We start from the raw sequence: 16,055 nt of genomic DNA on the forward strand, positions 1-16,055 counted from the left end.
AAGAATCCATCTTCCAATGCCAGAGGCTCTGGTTAGATCCCTGGTCCCCTGGTGGGGGAACTAATATCCCACATGCCCAGGGCAACTGAGCCCACATGCCACAATTAGAGATGCTATGCACTGCAACAAAGACCCAATGCAACCAAATACATAAATAAGTATATTTTTTAAAAAATTGATAACTATGTGTGAAGAATATATCCAAAGATTATTATTTAAAAGAACTCTGAGGTTGATGTATTTGAAGACCAGAAGTCCATCATGCCCAGGGATTCAAATCCTGGGCTCTGTGACAACCTAGGAGGGTAGGATGGGATGAGAGGTGGGAAAGAGGTTCAAGAGAGAGGAAACATATGTATACCTATGGCTGATTCATGCTGATGTATGGCAGAAACCAACACAATATTGTAAAGCGATTATCCTCCAATTAAAAATAAATTTTTAAAAAACTCCTTCATGGAGGAAATCATCACCCTCTCTCTTGTGTGCACATCCCACATTTAGGTTTCTGTATTTTGTTGTACAAAACACAGGACACTAATGCACATGTACATGTCCTTCATATCTCTTGTAACACAGAGAAATGACATGCCTATGTCCACATCATCAGAGCACTCACCACACTGGGCTGAAATAGTCTGCCTGCATATCTGTCTTGCCCCAGAACCTGGTTGCCTCTGGAGGACAGAGGTGTCAAGATCTGGCTCATGTCTATATCTTTAGCTCCAGCACATGATTGCACATTCCCTAATGTGCACTGATGGGACCAAGTCAAGTCACATGAAGAAATGCTCAGAGCTTCCTGGAAGAGCCTTCACCACCTCCAGACTTCCTGGAGGGGCCACTGTGACAAAAAGAAGTCCCCACTGTCTCCATCCATCCTGAACAGCTGCCACATAAATAATCTCCTTCACTGAGATGTCCAAACTCCCCACGAGCAGTTCCCAACTATGTCACATGAAGCATCAAGAAGGAAAACACAATGTGCATTTATCCTGATGTATTTGGCCATGAAACCTTTTTGCAAAACTAATGTACTTAGAGAAACACCTTTCTAGATATACCCAATTCTAGCTCAAACTGAGTCACACTCAGCTCTGGGCTCCACTCTGAGGTCTGAACAGGGGCTGTGGCATTGCATCAGGCTGACAAAAGGCATCACAACTTACCCTTCCTGCGCCCACAGGTCCAACCACAGCTAACAGTTCACTGGGTCTGACAGTAAAGGAAAGGCCTTGGAGGGTTGGGTCTCTGATTCCTGCAAATTAAAGTTTATAAAAATGTACCTATTTCAATAAAGTAATACACATTACTTTAAAAAGTAGAAAAAATAATGTAATAGTCACTGATATCCTGACATTAACTCACATTTTTCTCCTTCCTATTTTAAGATACTGTGTCCCAAAGGCCTTTTCATCCAATCCTATGACTTAGGGGGTTTGAAGTAGTTTTTGTTTGTTTGTTTGTTAATTTTTAACTTTACAATATTGTATTGGTTTTGCCATATATCAACATGAATCCACCACAGGTATACACATGTTCCCCATCCTGAACCCTCCTCCCTCCTCCTCCCCCTGTATCATCCCTCTGGGTCGTCCCAGTGCACCAGCCCCAAGCACCCAGTATCGTGCATCTAAGTTGCCTTTAGGAAGCCTCTTTCTTTTACCAGATTTACATATGGATTCAGCTCTAGACACCCACAGAATTTAGTAGCAGAGATGACAAGGCACCTTCCTGAAATGCAAACTGAATGATGCATACTACTTTATTAAAATAATGTACTTAATACAATATCCAGTGTGGAAGGTTTTTAATCATTTATAAGTTTTCATCAGGACCCTTGGTTTTAACTGGCTCATTAATCTCCACAAAGCGGCAGCATAAGTACCTGGCATGCCTGGCCTTTTACTAAATAAATAAATTGAAAGTGAAAGTCGCTCAGTCCTGTCCAATTCTTTGCAATCCCATGGACTATAAAGTCCATGGAATTCTCCAGGCCAGAATACTGGAGTGAATAGCTTTTTCCTTCTCTAGGGGATCTTCCCAACCCAGGGATCAAACCCAGATCTCCCCACATTGCAGGAGGATTCTTTACCAACTGAGCCACAAGGGAAGCCCAAGAATACCAGACAGGTAGCCTATTCCTTCTCCAGGGGATCTTCCCAACCCAGAAATCAAACTGGGGTCTCCTGTATTGCAAATGGATTCTTTACCAACTGAGCTATAAGGGAAGCCCTAAATAATTTGAAAGCTCCACTAATCTCTCCATTTTCTTTTGATAAAACAAACCTCAGTAATGCTCAATAAGCAAACAGGCACTTTATATTAAGAAGTCACTCTTGGTAAATTAACTCTTATAAGTAATCTTCAAAGCTCTAAAGAGAGCTTTAATTCAACACCAACAACAAAACAATGGGTAATAAAGAAATTAATTATGACACCATGGGTCAGAGTGATAAAGCCTCAATTTTATACATGATACATGCATTATGTGTCCTGGCTAAACAGGGCAATAAAGTACTTCTACTGTAAGAAAAATATAAAGCATGAAGGTATATGTGACAACACATAATCCAACTCAAGGGTGAAGGACAAAGTACTCCTCATGCTGATCACAGGTCACATTCCAGAGAGACCTAGGGTATCTGCATGTCTTTACATATCTTGAGTGTTAAGAAAATAGTAACTGCTATGTCAAAAAAAAAAAAAAAAAAGTTTTCATGTTATTAAGTAAAACACCCAAAAGACTAAAGGCATAGAGTCTGGATTAAAAGTCTGGAATAATCATCAAATTGAAATTTTTTCTAGAAAAAAACTGAACTAATTAAACAACATTCACATACTAAAAAAATGACAATGATTTTTCATCACCAAAAAAACTAGTTTCAGATTTTAAGAATGAATGATCTACCAAAAGAAGCTACATTTTCATATGCAAGAAACATTTTTTAAGCCTTTTAAGCTTCTCCACTTTCCCCCTCAGTCAGTCTCTCCCATCAAGAAGCTTTCCATAAGCCTCTTATCCATCTTCATCAGAGGGCAGACAGACTGAAAACCACAATCACAGAAAACTAACCAATCTGATCACATGGACCACAGCTTTGTCTAACTCAATGAAACTATGAGACATGCCATGTAGGGCCACCCAAGACAAACGGGTCATGGTGGAGAGTTCTGACAAAATGTGGTCCACTGGAGAAGGGAATGGCAAACCACTTCAGTATTCTTGCCTTGAGAACCCCATGAACAGTATGAAATGGCAAAAAGATAAGACACTGAAAGATGAACTCCCCAGGTCAGTAGGTGCCCAATATACTACTGGAGATCAGTGGAGAAACAACTCCATAAAGAATGAAGAGACAGAGCCAAAGCAAAAACAACACCCAGCTGTGGATGTGACTAGCGACAGAAGCCAAGTCCAATGCTGTAAAGAGCAATATTGTAGATGAACCTGGAATGTTAGGTCCATGAATCAAGGCAAATTGGAAGTGGTCAAACAGGAGATGGCAAGAGTGAACATTGACATTTAAGGAATCAGCAAAATAAAATGACTGGAATGGGTGAATTTAACTCAGATGACCATTGTATCTACTACTGTGGGCAAGAATTCCTTAGAAGAAATGGAGTGGCCATCATACTCAACAAAAGAGTCCAAAATGCAGTACTTGAATGCAATATCAAAAACGACAGAATGATCTCTGTTCGTTTCCAAGGCAAACCATTCAATATCACAGTAATCCAAGCCTATGCCCCAACCAGTAACGCTGAAGAAGCTGAAGTTGAATGGTTCTATGAAGACCTACAAGACCTTCTAGAAAGTCAAGTGAAGTCACTCATTTGTGTCCAACTCTTTGCAATCCTGTGGACTGTAGCCTACCAGGCTCCTCTGTCCATGAGATTTTCCAGGCAAGAATACTGGAGTGGGTTGCCATTTCCTTCTCCAGGATATCTTCCCAACCTGGGATTGAACCCAGGTCTTCCACATTGTAGGCAGATGTCTTACTGTCTGAGCTACCAGAACTAACACACAAAAAAAGATGTCCTTTTCATTATAGGGGACTGGAATGCAAAAGTAGGAAGTCAAGAAACACCTAGACTAACAGGCAAATTTGGCCTTGGAGTACAGAATGAAGCAGGGCAAAGGACAATAGAGTTTTGCCAAGAGAACACACTGGTCACAGCAAACACCTTCTTCCAACAATACAAGAGAAGACTCTACACATGGACATCACCAGATGGTCAATACCAAAATCAGATTGATTATATTATTTGTGGCCAAAGATGGAGAAGCTCTATACAGTCAGCAGAAAAAAGACAGGGGGCTGACTGTGGCTCAGATCATGAACTCCCTATTGCCAAAATCAGACTTAAATTGAAGAAAGTAGGGGAAATCAGTAAACCATTCAGGTATGACCTAAATCAAGTACCTTACAATTATACAGTGGAAGTGGAAAAACAGATTCAAGGGACTAGATCTGATAGACAGACTGCTGGATGAACTATGGACAGAGGTTCATGACATTGTACAGGAGACAGGGAGCAAGACCATCCCCAAGAAAAAGAAATGCAAAAAAGCAAAATGGCTGTCTGAGGAGGCCTTACATTATAGCTGAGAAAAGAAGAGAAGCAAAAAGCAAAGGAGAAAAGGAAAGATGCATCCATTTGAATGTGGAGTTCCAAAGAATAGCAAGGAGAGATAAGAAAGCCTGCCTCAGTGATCAGTGCAAAGAAATAGAGGAAAACAATAGAATGGGAAAGACCAGAGATCTTTTCAAGAAAATTAGAGATAACAAGGGAATATTTCATGCAAAGATGGGCAATAAAGGACAGAAATGGTATGGACCTAACAGAAGTAGAAGACATTAAAAAGAAGTGGCAAGAATACACAGAAGAACTGTACAAAAAAGATCTTCACAATCCAGAAAATCACAATGGTGTGATCACTCACCTAGAGCCAGACATCCTGGAATGTGAAGTCAAGTGGGCCTTAAGAAGCATCACTACAAACAAAGAGAGTGGAGGTGATGGAATTCCAGCTGAGTTATTCCAAATCCTAAAAGATGATGCTGTGAAAGTGCTACACTCAATATCCCAGCAAATTTGGAAATATCAGCAGTGGCCACAGGACTGGAAAAGGTCAGTTTTCATTCCAATCCCAAAGAAAGGCAATGCCAAAGAATGTTCAAACTACCACACAGTTGCACTCATCTCACATGCTAGTAAAGTAATGCTCAAAATTCTCCAAGCCAGGCTTCAGCAATATGTGAACCGTGAGCTTCCTGATGTTCAAGCTGGTTTTAGAAAAGGCAGAGGAACCAGAGATCAAATTGCCAATATCCGCTGGATCATGGAAAAAGCAAGAGAATTCCAGAAAAACATCTACTTCTGCTTTATTGACTATGCCAAAGCCTTTGACTGTGTGGATCACAATAAACTGTGGGAAATTCTGAAAGAGATGGGAATACCCGACCACCTGATCTGCCTCTTGAGAAATTTGTATGGAGGTCAGGAAATAACAGTTAGAACTGGACATGGAACAACAGACTGGTTCCAAATAGGAAAAGGAGTACGTCAAGGCTGTATATTGTCACCTTGATTATTTAACTTCTATGCAGAGTACATCATGACAAATGCTGGGCTGGAAGAATCATAAGGTGAAATCAAGATTGCCGGGAGAAATATCAATAACCTCAGATATGCAGATGACACCACGCTTATGGCAGAAAGTGAAGAGGAACTAAAAAGCCTCTTGATGAAAGTGAAAGTGGAGAGTGAGAAAGTTGGCTTAAAGCTCAACATTGAGAAAACTAAGATCATGGCATCTGGTCCCATCACTTCATGGAAAGTAGATGGGGAAACAGTGGAAACAGTTTCAGACTTATTTATTTATTTATTTATTTTTGGCTCCAAAATCACTGCAGATGGTGACTGCAACCGTGAAATGAAAAGACGCTTACTCCTTGGAAGGAAAGTTATGACCAACCTAGATAGCATATTCAAAAGCAGAGACATTACTTTGCCAACAAAGTTTCGTTTTGTCAAGCCTAGGGTTTTTCCTGTGGTCATGTATGGATGTGAGAGTTGGACTGTGAAGAAGGCTGAGTGCCAAAGAATTGATGCCTTTGAACTGTGATGTTGGAGAAGACCCTTGAGAGTCCCTTGGACTGCAAGGAGATCCAACCAGTCCATTCTGAAGGAGATCAACCCTGGGATTTCTTTGGAAGGAATGCTGCTAAAGCTGAAACTCCAGTACTTTGGCCACCTCATGTGAAGAGTTGACTCATTGGAAAAGACTCTGATGCTGGGAGGCATTGGGGGCAGGAGGAGAAGGGGATGACGGGATGAGATGGCTGGATGGCATCACTGACTCGATGAACGTGAGTCTGGGTGAACTCCGGGAGTTGGTGATGGACAGGGAGGCCTGGCATGCTGTGATTCATGGGGTCACAAAGAGTTGGACACAACTAAGCAACTGAACTGAACTGATCCCCGACCACCTTTTTCTGAAGGAAATCAACTTAAAGCTCTAGTTAATAAGCCTCCTGGGCATAATAGGAGTGTTTAAATCCAAACCCCTCAGAGGTCTCTCTAACTTGCCTGACAGGTTTACCCAGACTCCTACAGCTATGCAAAGGATTGTTTACAGTCTCCCAACTGGGAGAGGCTTGGGAAGCTCAAGATATTCAAATAGTATAGAGCCTCTCAGGGAGTTAGAAATTATTAGAATAAAACTAGTAGAAGATTTCATTGTTGATCCAATGCTTGCTGCCAAGTTTCCACATCCCCTGTATTGTATCCTCGGAAGTGTATTATTTAATATAGTTGGTATATAGAAAAAATAAGTAGTGGCCTTGGTGTTAACAACTTTAGACCCTTAAGTTAATAAATTCTTTCCTTTGTTGTAAGCCCACTGCACCTTTGCCCCATAGGAATGCAACTTTATCTAACACCTTCGCCAAACTTTAAAATAATTACTCTTAGAGAAAATAAGTCTTATAGTTGACAAACCTTTATCAGAGTCATAAAATGTTAACAGGCCTTCTGGCCAGAAGATGATGTAAATCACCTCAACCATTTGTATAGGATAAGTTTTCAGAAAAGAAAGCCTGGTCTCCATAAGGATCAAAGACTGCTGACTTTGCATGATTTCACACCCCCTATTATCCTCTATGCACAACTTAAGGTATATAAGCTCCCTTTGAAAATAAAGCTATGGGCCTTGCTCAAAGCTTGGTATCCCCGTGTCGTTCTTTCTTGTTTCTTTTTCTCTCCTTTTCTTTTCTGTTCTTCCTTCAGGACATTTAATTGGAGCTCGGGGGTCCTCTGGGACCACTTACTTGCCTGGGCTTCTAAGACCCACTCGAGAAAATGCCTCAGGTAGGGCACCTTCAGCGATTCGAGAGGGTGCCTGCGGCCTCCATGGTCAGAGCAAAGCTGATGTCATGGGTTTTATTGACTTTCCGCATAAACCAGTTATAATGAGCCTCTAATCTCTCTGCTTTGCTATTCTAATCACCAACGCCATCCTCCCCAAGGAATCCCTGGATCCAACAGGGGCAGGACCCCGGTACTCCGGGGTGACCAGAAGATGGCAGCACTCGACAGCTCATGCTGCTGGGTCCCTCCCGCACTGGTTATCCAGGCTCAGAGAACACTTACTAACAAGGATCATAATCTAAGCCACTACTCTGTGCAGACAAGGTTCAAAACCCTGCCCTGTGAAATCTGGAGGCTCCCACAAGACGTTTGTTTCTTTTTTTTTTTTTTTTGGCTGCTTCTCTGTGTCTGTTGGGATATGTGGGCTTAGTTGTTCCATAGCATGTGATCTTAGCTATCTCTCATGTGATCTCTCATAGCTTGAGATCTTAATTCCTCAACCAGGGATGGAACCAGAGGCCCCCATACCGAAAGGTGGATTCTTAATCACTGGACCACCAGAGAAGGCCTTGGAAGCATTTATTTTAAAACTTAAAGATCGATACCAAGTCTCATCATTTCATGAATGAGACCTGGGTCCCTGAGACCTTGCCCACCTGCCCACCTGGCTGTCTAGGAGAGCAAGTTACAGAGCTCACATCTGTTTTTTGCCTCCGAGCCCAGCAGGGGCTTCATTCAGACTCAGCTTCTATCCAAAACCCCAATGTCTTCCCCTTCCCCTCCAAAGGCTCCCTCACCCATGACCTAACCTGACAGCCCTAATGACTAATGACCCCAGCAAGGGACACAGTCCTTCCATAGGAAAGGCCAGGACAACAGAACAAGGTATTCTAAACTACAGTGAAATTTACACAGAAGTCAGTGATCATGTTATTAAGCTCTTGAAAGAACAAGATAGTTCATTTTAAAATGCTGCATCAGTTCATTTCAGTTCAGTCACTCAGTCATATCAGACTCTTTGCGACCCCATGAATCACAGCACGCCAGGCCTCCCTGTCCATCACCAACTCCGGGAGTTCACCCAGATTCATGTCCATCGAGTCAGTGATGCCATCCAGCCATCTCATCCTCTGTTGTCCCCTTCTCTTCCTGCCCCCAATCCCTCCCAGCATCAGAGTCTTTTCCAATGAGTCAACTCTTTGCATGAGGTGGCCAACGTACTGGAGTTTCAGCTTCAGCATCATTCCTTCCAAAGAAATCCTGGGGCTGATCTCCTTCAGAATGGACTGGTTGGATCTCCTTGCAGTCCAAGGGACTCTCAAGAGTCTTCTCCAACACTGCACTTCAAAAGCATCAATTCTTCGGCACTCAGATTTCTTCACAGTCCAACTCTCACATCCATACATGCCCACTGGAAAAACCATAGCCTTGACTAGACAGACCTTTGTTGGTAAATTCACGTCTCTGTTTTTCATTATGCCATCTAGGTTGGTCAAAACTTTTCTTCCAAGGAGTAAGCGTCTTTTCATTTCACGGTTGCAGTCACCATCTGCAGTGATTTTGGAGCCAAAAATAAATAAATAAATAAATAAGTCTGACACTGTTTCCACTGTTTCCCCATCTATTTCCCATGAAGTGATGGGACCAGATGCCATGATCTTAGTTTTCTGAATGTTGAGCTTTAAGCCAACTTTCTCACTCTCCATTTTCACTTTCATCAAGAGGCTTTTTAGTTCCTCTTCACTTTCTGTCATGCATAGTTTGGCCCAAAAGCAATTCAATGGACACCCGCACACACTGGTGGGGGGGTGGTGAGGATGCAGGGGACAGAAGGACAGACAAAGCGTTGGGCGCCCAGGTCCACTTGAACACCTGCACGGAGGACGAGTTGTTGGGCTCTCCCACCTGCTGTTCTGGGCCGCAGGCTGCCTAGCCACGCTCTGTGTGATGACCGGCTCAGGGCACCTCCCTGGTTCCTGATGTGACTACAGTCCAGTTTTACTAAGCACCACGATAGCCCCAGTACCGCCACTCCTCAGGGACACTTCTCCAGCACCAGAAATCCGGGAAACCATAACAGCTGTGTTTCCTGTTTTGATGCTAAGGCTATTAATACTACCTGCTTTTGGACTGAATGAAAGGTAAATGCTACTGTTTACATAATTCAGAGTTAGTCACTGCCAGTTGGTAAACACAGAATTCTTTCTGTGCCCGCTGTCACACCATTGCCAACCAATTTGAGAGCTAACACCACAACTCTGCCTTCCCCTCCACAGCTCCCACCACAGCTGCCACATCATGTGTAACTAAAAGCACTAACTCTGAGCTCACAATCCATGCCAAAGTCTGCCTCTGATGCAGCCAGGTTCTTTGGAGGAACTGTCCTTTCTTGGGTGTGTAGGCTGTAATTTTCTTTCTCTATAGATTTGCAAATCTAAAAACAAAATTACCACACTCTATGGGCTTCCTTGGTGACTCAGATGGTAAAGAATCTGCCTGCAATGTGCAAGACCCAAGTTTGATCCCTGGGTAGGGAAGATCCTCTGGAGAAGAGAATGACAACCCATTCCAGTATTCTTACCTGGAGAATTCCATGGACAGAGAAGCCTGGAGGGCTACAATCCTTGGGTCACAAAGAGTTGGACCCCACTGAGTGACTAACACCAACCCCACCCTCTGAAAATGGATCTGCTAAATGAACAAGGGCTGGAGTGTAACTCACTGAAACCAAAATATCATCTTTCAATATGTCCCACATGGAACATGCTATTCTGGGATCTTTAATTTTTCAAGGGATGCATATGGGAGCATTGCTCTTGAAGAAAAATCAGTTAAATCATTTTGCTCAAGGGGAATATTTAAAGTACTCTGCATGAATATTTGTGGCTTCTTCTTATACCTTAAATGCCTGCTGCTGTGGGATTAGATTCTCTCTTCTTTACATGCCAAATGTAAGTCTGTAAGTGATGGAAAACACTGTCCTGTGCAGACAGCCTCATGACCCTTTTGCAGGTGCAGTGAAAGTCACTTAGCAGTCCCTAGGCAAGATTACTAGAGTGGGTTGCCATTCCCTTTTCCAGGGGATTTTCCCAACCTAGGAACTGAACCTGGATCTCCTGCACTGCAGGCAGATTCTTTACCATGGAGCCACCATGGAAGCCCAATATTGTAAAGTAATTAGCCTCCAATTAAAATTTTTTTAAAAAGTAGTCATTTTAAAGCCTGAAAGATGCATTATTTTTATTCAAACTCAGGATGTACTTTAGTGACCAGAATTGAGAAGAAGGTGCTAAATGAGCATCAATCAGGTGGATTTTTGGCTATCATTTAAAAAGCGGAATAAATTTAAAAATTTAGTATCCTTAGAGTAAAATTTTGTGCTTGATAACAGTTTTTTCTACATGGAAAAAAAGATGCCATGTTCCAGATTTTAAAAAATGAATGGAAAGGACAAAAAAATAGTAAAGTATAACACATTATTGTTCATACTTATAAAGCACTTTGTATCACTTAGAAATTAAAGAATAATGCCTTAAAGTCTAGACTTAACCTAAAATGCTGGTGATTTGCTATTTCACATTAAAGAAGGGAGAAGTTGGTCTGAGGATATAACTGTTGATGTGGGCAATAAAAAATCTGCTCTAAGATACTACACTGTTAGTATTTAACTGAAAACTTACCTACTTTATTTCAAGCCTGAGTAACTTAAACAATTTATAGGAAGTCAAAAGCCTTCATCTATTGAACCACGCTAAATTTTTATTATGGCTGTTAAAAAGTATAAAGTTGATTTAATTATATTTTCCTTTGTACTTCAAAAAAGTATCCTAACTGTTGTACCTTAAGATTTCCACTGAGCTTTCTTAAAATGTAACTTTTATGAGGTAAGAAAGAAGTTGTTTTAGAATCATTTACTAACTCTTTAATGAGACAATCATTTTAAGTTTTGACACAGAAAATGTGAGCAGTATAATTTCAGAAAAAATCTTAGTTGATCAGATTACTGTCAATTTATAATGATGATTGCCCTAGGTAAATAGATCAGTACTTTTTATTTCTTCTCACCCATCTTTTTTTTCTTAGTTTCAGTTCCTGTGGTATGGTAAGCATGCATACTTTCATCTCTTTAGTTTCCCTATGAATCACTAGTTTTTTCAGGTTTAGAGGGATCCTTCTTCCCTGCCTTTGACACACAGGATTAGTTCAGGGTTTAAGTCAGTTTAAAATGAGCTTTTGCTCACTAAGGCTCCAGGTCATTAAGGCTTTTTGTTTTAGTTTCCTTACCCTACAATGGCTGAATTTAGCACTTGGTTTTCAATATTATATAGTAAGAAATGACAAGTTGCTCTTGACCATTTCTTAAGCCAAAATTCCTTACATTTAGATAATTAAAGGTTCATAAAATGAAGATTTACTATTTCTTCATTGCTTGCTGGTACAGCTATAGTTTGTTTTACTCACAAGTTTATACATATCCCTAATGTTTTCAAGTGCCTTAATTGTTTAATATCTCTGGCTTCAAAGGTTTCTGGGAAAAGATATGCTTACCTCACATTTTTGTGTCTCCCTCAGTAGTGACAGTCTGGTACTGCACAAAAAATGTTATTATGGTGCCATGGCTGTTAGTTTTTAGTGAGTGCTATTAGACTAGATTCAGTTGAAAATATTTAGAATTTCCATTCTCTGAAAGTGGTAAAAATTAGCTGCAATACCATAATCATCATTTACCTAGATAGGAATACCTTTGCTTTGCTTTGCTAAGTCACTTCAGTCATGTCCGACTCTGCAACCCTATGGACTGTAGCCCACCAGGCTCTTCTATCCATGGGATTCTCCAGGCAAGAATACTGGAGGGGGTTGCCATTTCCTTCTCCAAGGAAACCTTGACACACAATAATGTTAACATTGTATCTATTTTTGTGAAAACATAGCTGATGAAGCCTCTCATCTCTGTAATTTTGAATTCTGCTCTAACAGAATCATAATATGCCTTTAGATTTTACAAGAGACTTACAACAGAACTCACAGCCTTTTCCCCTCTTCCTTCAGCAGTTTAGTATCTTGAGTTAGTAATAATGTGTGTGTTTTGTTTTTTTTTTAACTCTAGAAGCTATATAGAAACCTTTTCAGATTTTTCATCTGATTTATTCACATGGACTATAGTACAACTAAAATCCCTTATTCTACATTACAGGCATTTGCTGCACAGGCAGACTGCTGCATACAGATATTTTTATTTCAGTTTAATAACTGCAGAATATATACTGAACTGATTTAAAATAAATCTACATGTTTGCTTGGAACAAAAGAATTCTAATAAGTTCATACAAAGTATGTGTTAGCATTCACATAAAATGTTCTTTATAATGGAATTTTAGTGGTGCTTTCTATAAATGCTTCAAGAGCATTATGACGAGAAACATCAACCAGAAGGTAAATCCACCGTATTAAGGTATCAGAAGCTCTCAGGTTAGATCAGACACCTTGTGTGAGTTTCCATGGACAGAAGGTACAGGGATGTGGTTTCATGTATGAGGGAACAAACCACTAGTTGTCGGTGGGGATGGCAGCTGCTGAGTCAGAAGCAGGTGAACAGGATGCAGGGCGCACCACAGAGTCACAGGGACAAAATACAGGACAAGTCTACAGTCAGGACACGTGCTCTGTGGTCCCCACTCTGACAGCCCAGCTCCTGGGCTCTGCTCTGGAGGGTGGACCCTCTGGTGGAGGCGCCGCCTCCCTGAGTCCCTCCAGCCCTGGGGGTGGGAGCAGCTTCCTGCCTTTGATAACCCCTGGGTTGTCTCACACACCACCATTTTGCCCTTACTGCTTTTTTTTTCTCCCTCTTTTATCATCTGCGTAACTAATTCCCTGCATGGAACTCCCTCTCCCGCGGTGGGGTTCTGTTTTCCTAACCAATCCTCACTGATACAGGAGGGTGAGCACAGAAGACCACGGAACTGGGGAGCAGCAGGGCATTTCAGTTGGTAAAGGGGCTGCACTGGGCGTGTGATACTGACAACTTCTTGAGACCAGACCCTGTTGTTTTTTCTGTTTGACTGAACCTAACAAATAAACCAAGTGTTGGAAATCACCAGCTCTCCTAGTCAGCTTCCACACAGCGCAATCTTTTAACTAGGAATCACTGGTGCCCACTATGATCACCTGCTGTCTCCTCCTACCCTGAATGCCACCAAAGTATTCAGAACCATCCAGAAGCTCAGGATGGGGGAGCACCCACTCTACCCCACAGCAAAGATCCAGATCATGGCCTCATTCTGTGTATAATGAACTGGTCTGAAAATCAAGGCAAAAAATATATGCTGATTCCCCAAAGCCTCTTTAAAAACTAGTTGTGTGTTTTTCAGATAACCCATATCACATTGCAGCATTTTGTTTGTCCAATTCTGTAAATGCTAACATTACAATTGTATGGACTTTGAGATCAAAATGTGATAATACTTTGAAAGTTCTCTTGAAAATGAGAGCAAGCACAACATGTCAAACATCTTAGGCTGATTTTATAATTAATCTCCATTAGATACAAACATTAGTCCCTATTTTGAAAAATTTTGCAACATACTTTTAGTAAATGAGCAAGTCACATTTTACACCATGGGTAAAATCTAAAAATTCTCCAATAAATTGTAGTCACAGTTGTCTGTTAGCAGTCATGATCTTGGAATGGAAGATCTGTTACCTCATCCCAAAAAGCAGTGAAATCTTGCATGTCCACCATCACTTCACCCTCTGATGGCAGCTGAGTGCTGACCTGTGGTATTTCATCAAGTAATAAAAAATTCTACAGAAACGAGGGAAAAAACAGATTGTTAAACTGCAGGAAGAAAGCACAAACAAAAACAATTGCTTTCCTGGGATTTGCAAACTTTGAACAGTCTAAATACTGTTTTGCTAAAAAGTATTAGTTCACATCAAAACATATTATGCAATACATGAGACACTGGTTCGATTCCTGGGTCAGGAAGATCCGCTGGAGAAGGGTTAGTCTACCCACTCCAGTATTCTTGGGCTTCCCTTATGTCTCAGCTGGTAAAGAATCCACCTTCAATGCAGGAGACCTGGGTTCGATCCCTGGGTTGGGAAGATGCCCTGGAGAAGGGAAAGGCTGCCCAGTCCAGTATTCTGGCCTGGAGAATTCCGCGGACTGTATAGTCCATAGGGTTGCAAACAGTCGGACACAACTGACCAACTTTCACTTTCACTCAGAACATATTAAATAATGTATAGAACAAAATATTACATAATTACTATTATTACATGATTAATAATTACTATTATTACAGCTCATGGTATATATCAATATAATCATATAATACAGTGTATTTGTTGTTGCTTAGTCACTAAGTCATGTCTGACTCTTTGCAATCCCATGGATTGCAGCACTCCAGGATCCCCTGTCCATCACTATCTCCAAGAGTTTGCTCAGACTCATGTCTGTTGAGTCAGTGATGCTATCCAACCATCTCATCCTCTTTTGTCCCCTTCTCCTCTTGCCCTCAATCTTTCCCAGCATCAGGGTCTTTTCCAATGAGTTGGCTCTTGGCATTAGATAGCCAAAGTATTGGAGCTTCAGCATCAGACCTTCCAATGAATATTCAGGGTTGATTTCCTTTAGGATTGGCTGGTTTGATCTCCTTGCAGTCCAAGGGGCTCTCAAGAGTCTTCTCCAACACCACAGTTCAAAAGCATCAAATCTTCCATTCTCAGCCTTCTTTATGGTCCAACACTCACATCCATACATGACTAGTGGAAAAACCATACTTTTGACTATAGGGAACATTGTTGGCAAAGTAATGTCTCTGCTTTTTAATACACTGTCTAGGATTGTCATAGCTTTTCTTTGAAGAAGCAAGGGTCTTTGAATTTCATGGCTGCAATCAGCACCTGCAGTGATTTTGGAGCCCAAGAAAATAAAGTCTGTTTCTGTTTCCATTGTTTCCCCATCTATTGCCATGAAGTAATGGGATGAGATGCCATGATTGTAGTTTTCTGAATGCTGAGTTTTAAGTCAGCTTTTTCACTCTCCTCTTTCACCTTCATCAAGAGGCTCTTTAGTTCCTCTTCACTTTCTGCCATAAGGGTGGTGTCATCTGCATGTCTGAGGTTATTGATATCTCTCCCAGCAATCTTGATTCCAGCTTGAGCTTCATCCAGCCCAGCATTTCTCATGATGTACTCTGCATATAAGTTAAAAAAGCAAGGTTACACTATACAGCCTTCATGTACTCCTTTTCCAATTTGGAACCAGTCCATTATTCGATGACCAGTTCTAACTGTTGCCTCTTGACTTGCATACAAGTTTGACAGGAGACAGGTAAGGTGGTTTGATATTCCCATCTCTTTCATGATTTTCCACAGTTTGTTGTGATCCACACAGTTCAAAGGCTTTAGAGTAGTCAGTGAAGCAGTAGCAGATGTTTTTCTGGAATTCTCTTGTTTTTCTATGATCCAATGGATGCTGGAAATTTGATCTCTGGTTCCTCTGCCTTTTCTAAATCCAGCTTGTATCTGGAACTTCTTAATTCACATAATGGTGGGAATTATAAATGTGAAAAAAAGAAGAGGGCAGCTAGAAAGAGAGAAGATTAAGCAGTAAATAAAGAGGGGACAGGGATGAAAAGGCAGATGCAAAAGGTGGCTCAGACATCAACAAGCAA

The 16,055-nt window shown here is 41.2% G+C and overlaps 1 protein-coding gene across 1 annotated transcript in view; it reads right to left on the reverse strand.

Moving 5' to 3' along the window:
• LOC102279544 (ATP-binding cassette sub-family C member 4-like) overlaps positions 1 to 16,055 on the reverse strand; it is a 42,460-nt gene that overhangs the window by 2,096 nt on the left and 24,309 nt on the right. The window contains exons 6-8 of the mRNA XM_070380824.1: positions 14,078 to 14,179; positions 6,611 to 6,618; positions 1,170 to 1,251 (exon numbers count right to left, since the gene is read on the reverse strand). Coding sequence (XP_070236925.1) covers positions 1,170 to 1,251; positions 6,611 to 6,618; positions 14,078 to 14,179 — 192 coding nt within the window. The remainder of the gene's footprint in view (positions 1 to 1,169; positions 1,252 to 6,610; positions 6,619 to 14,077; positions 14,180 to 16,055) is intronic.

This window comes from Bos mutus, chromosome 12, assembly GCF_027580195.1.
Source record: "Bos mutus isolate GX-2022 chromosome 12, NWIPB_WYAK_1.1, whole genome shotgun sequence".
NCBI classification, from domain to species: domain Eukaryota; kingdom Metazoa; phylum Chordata; class Mammalia; order Artiodactyla; family Bovidae; genus Bos; species Bos mutus.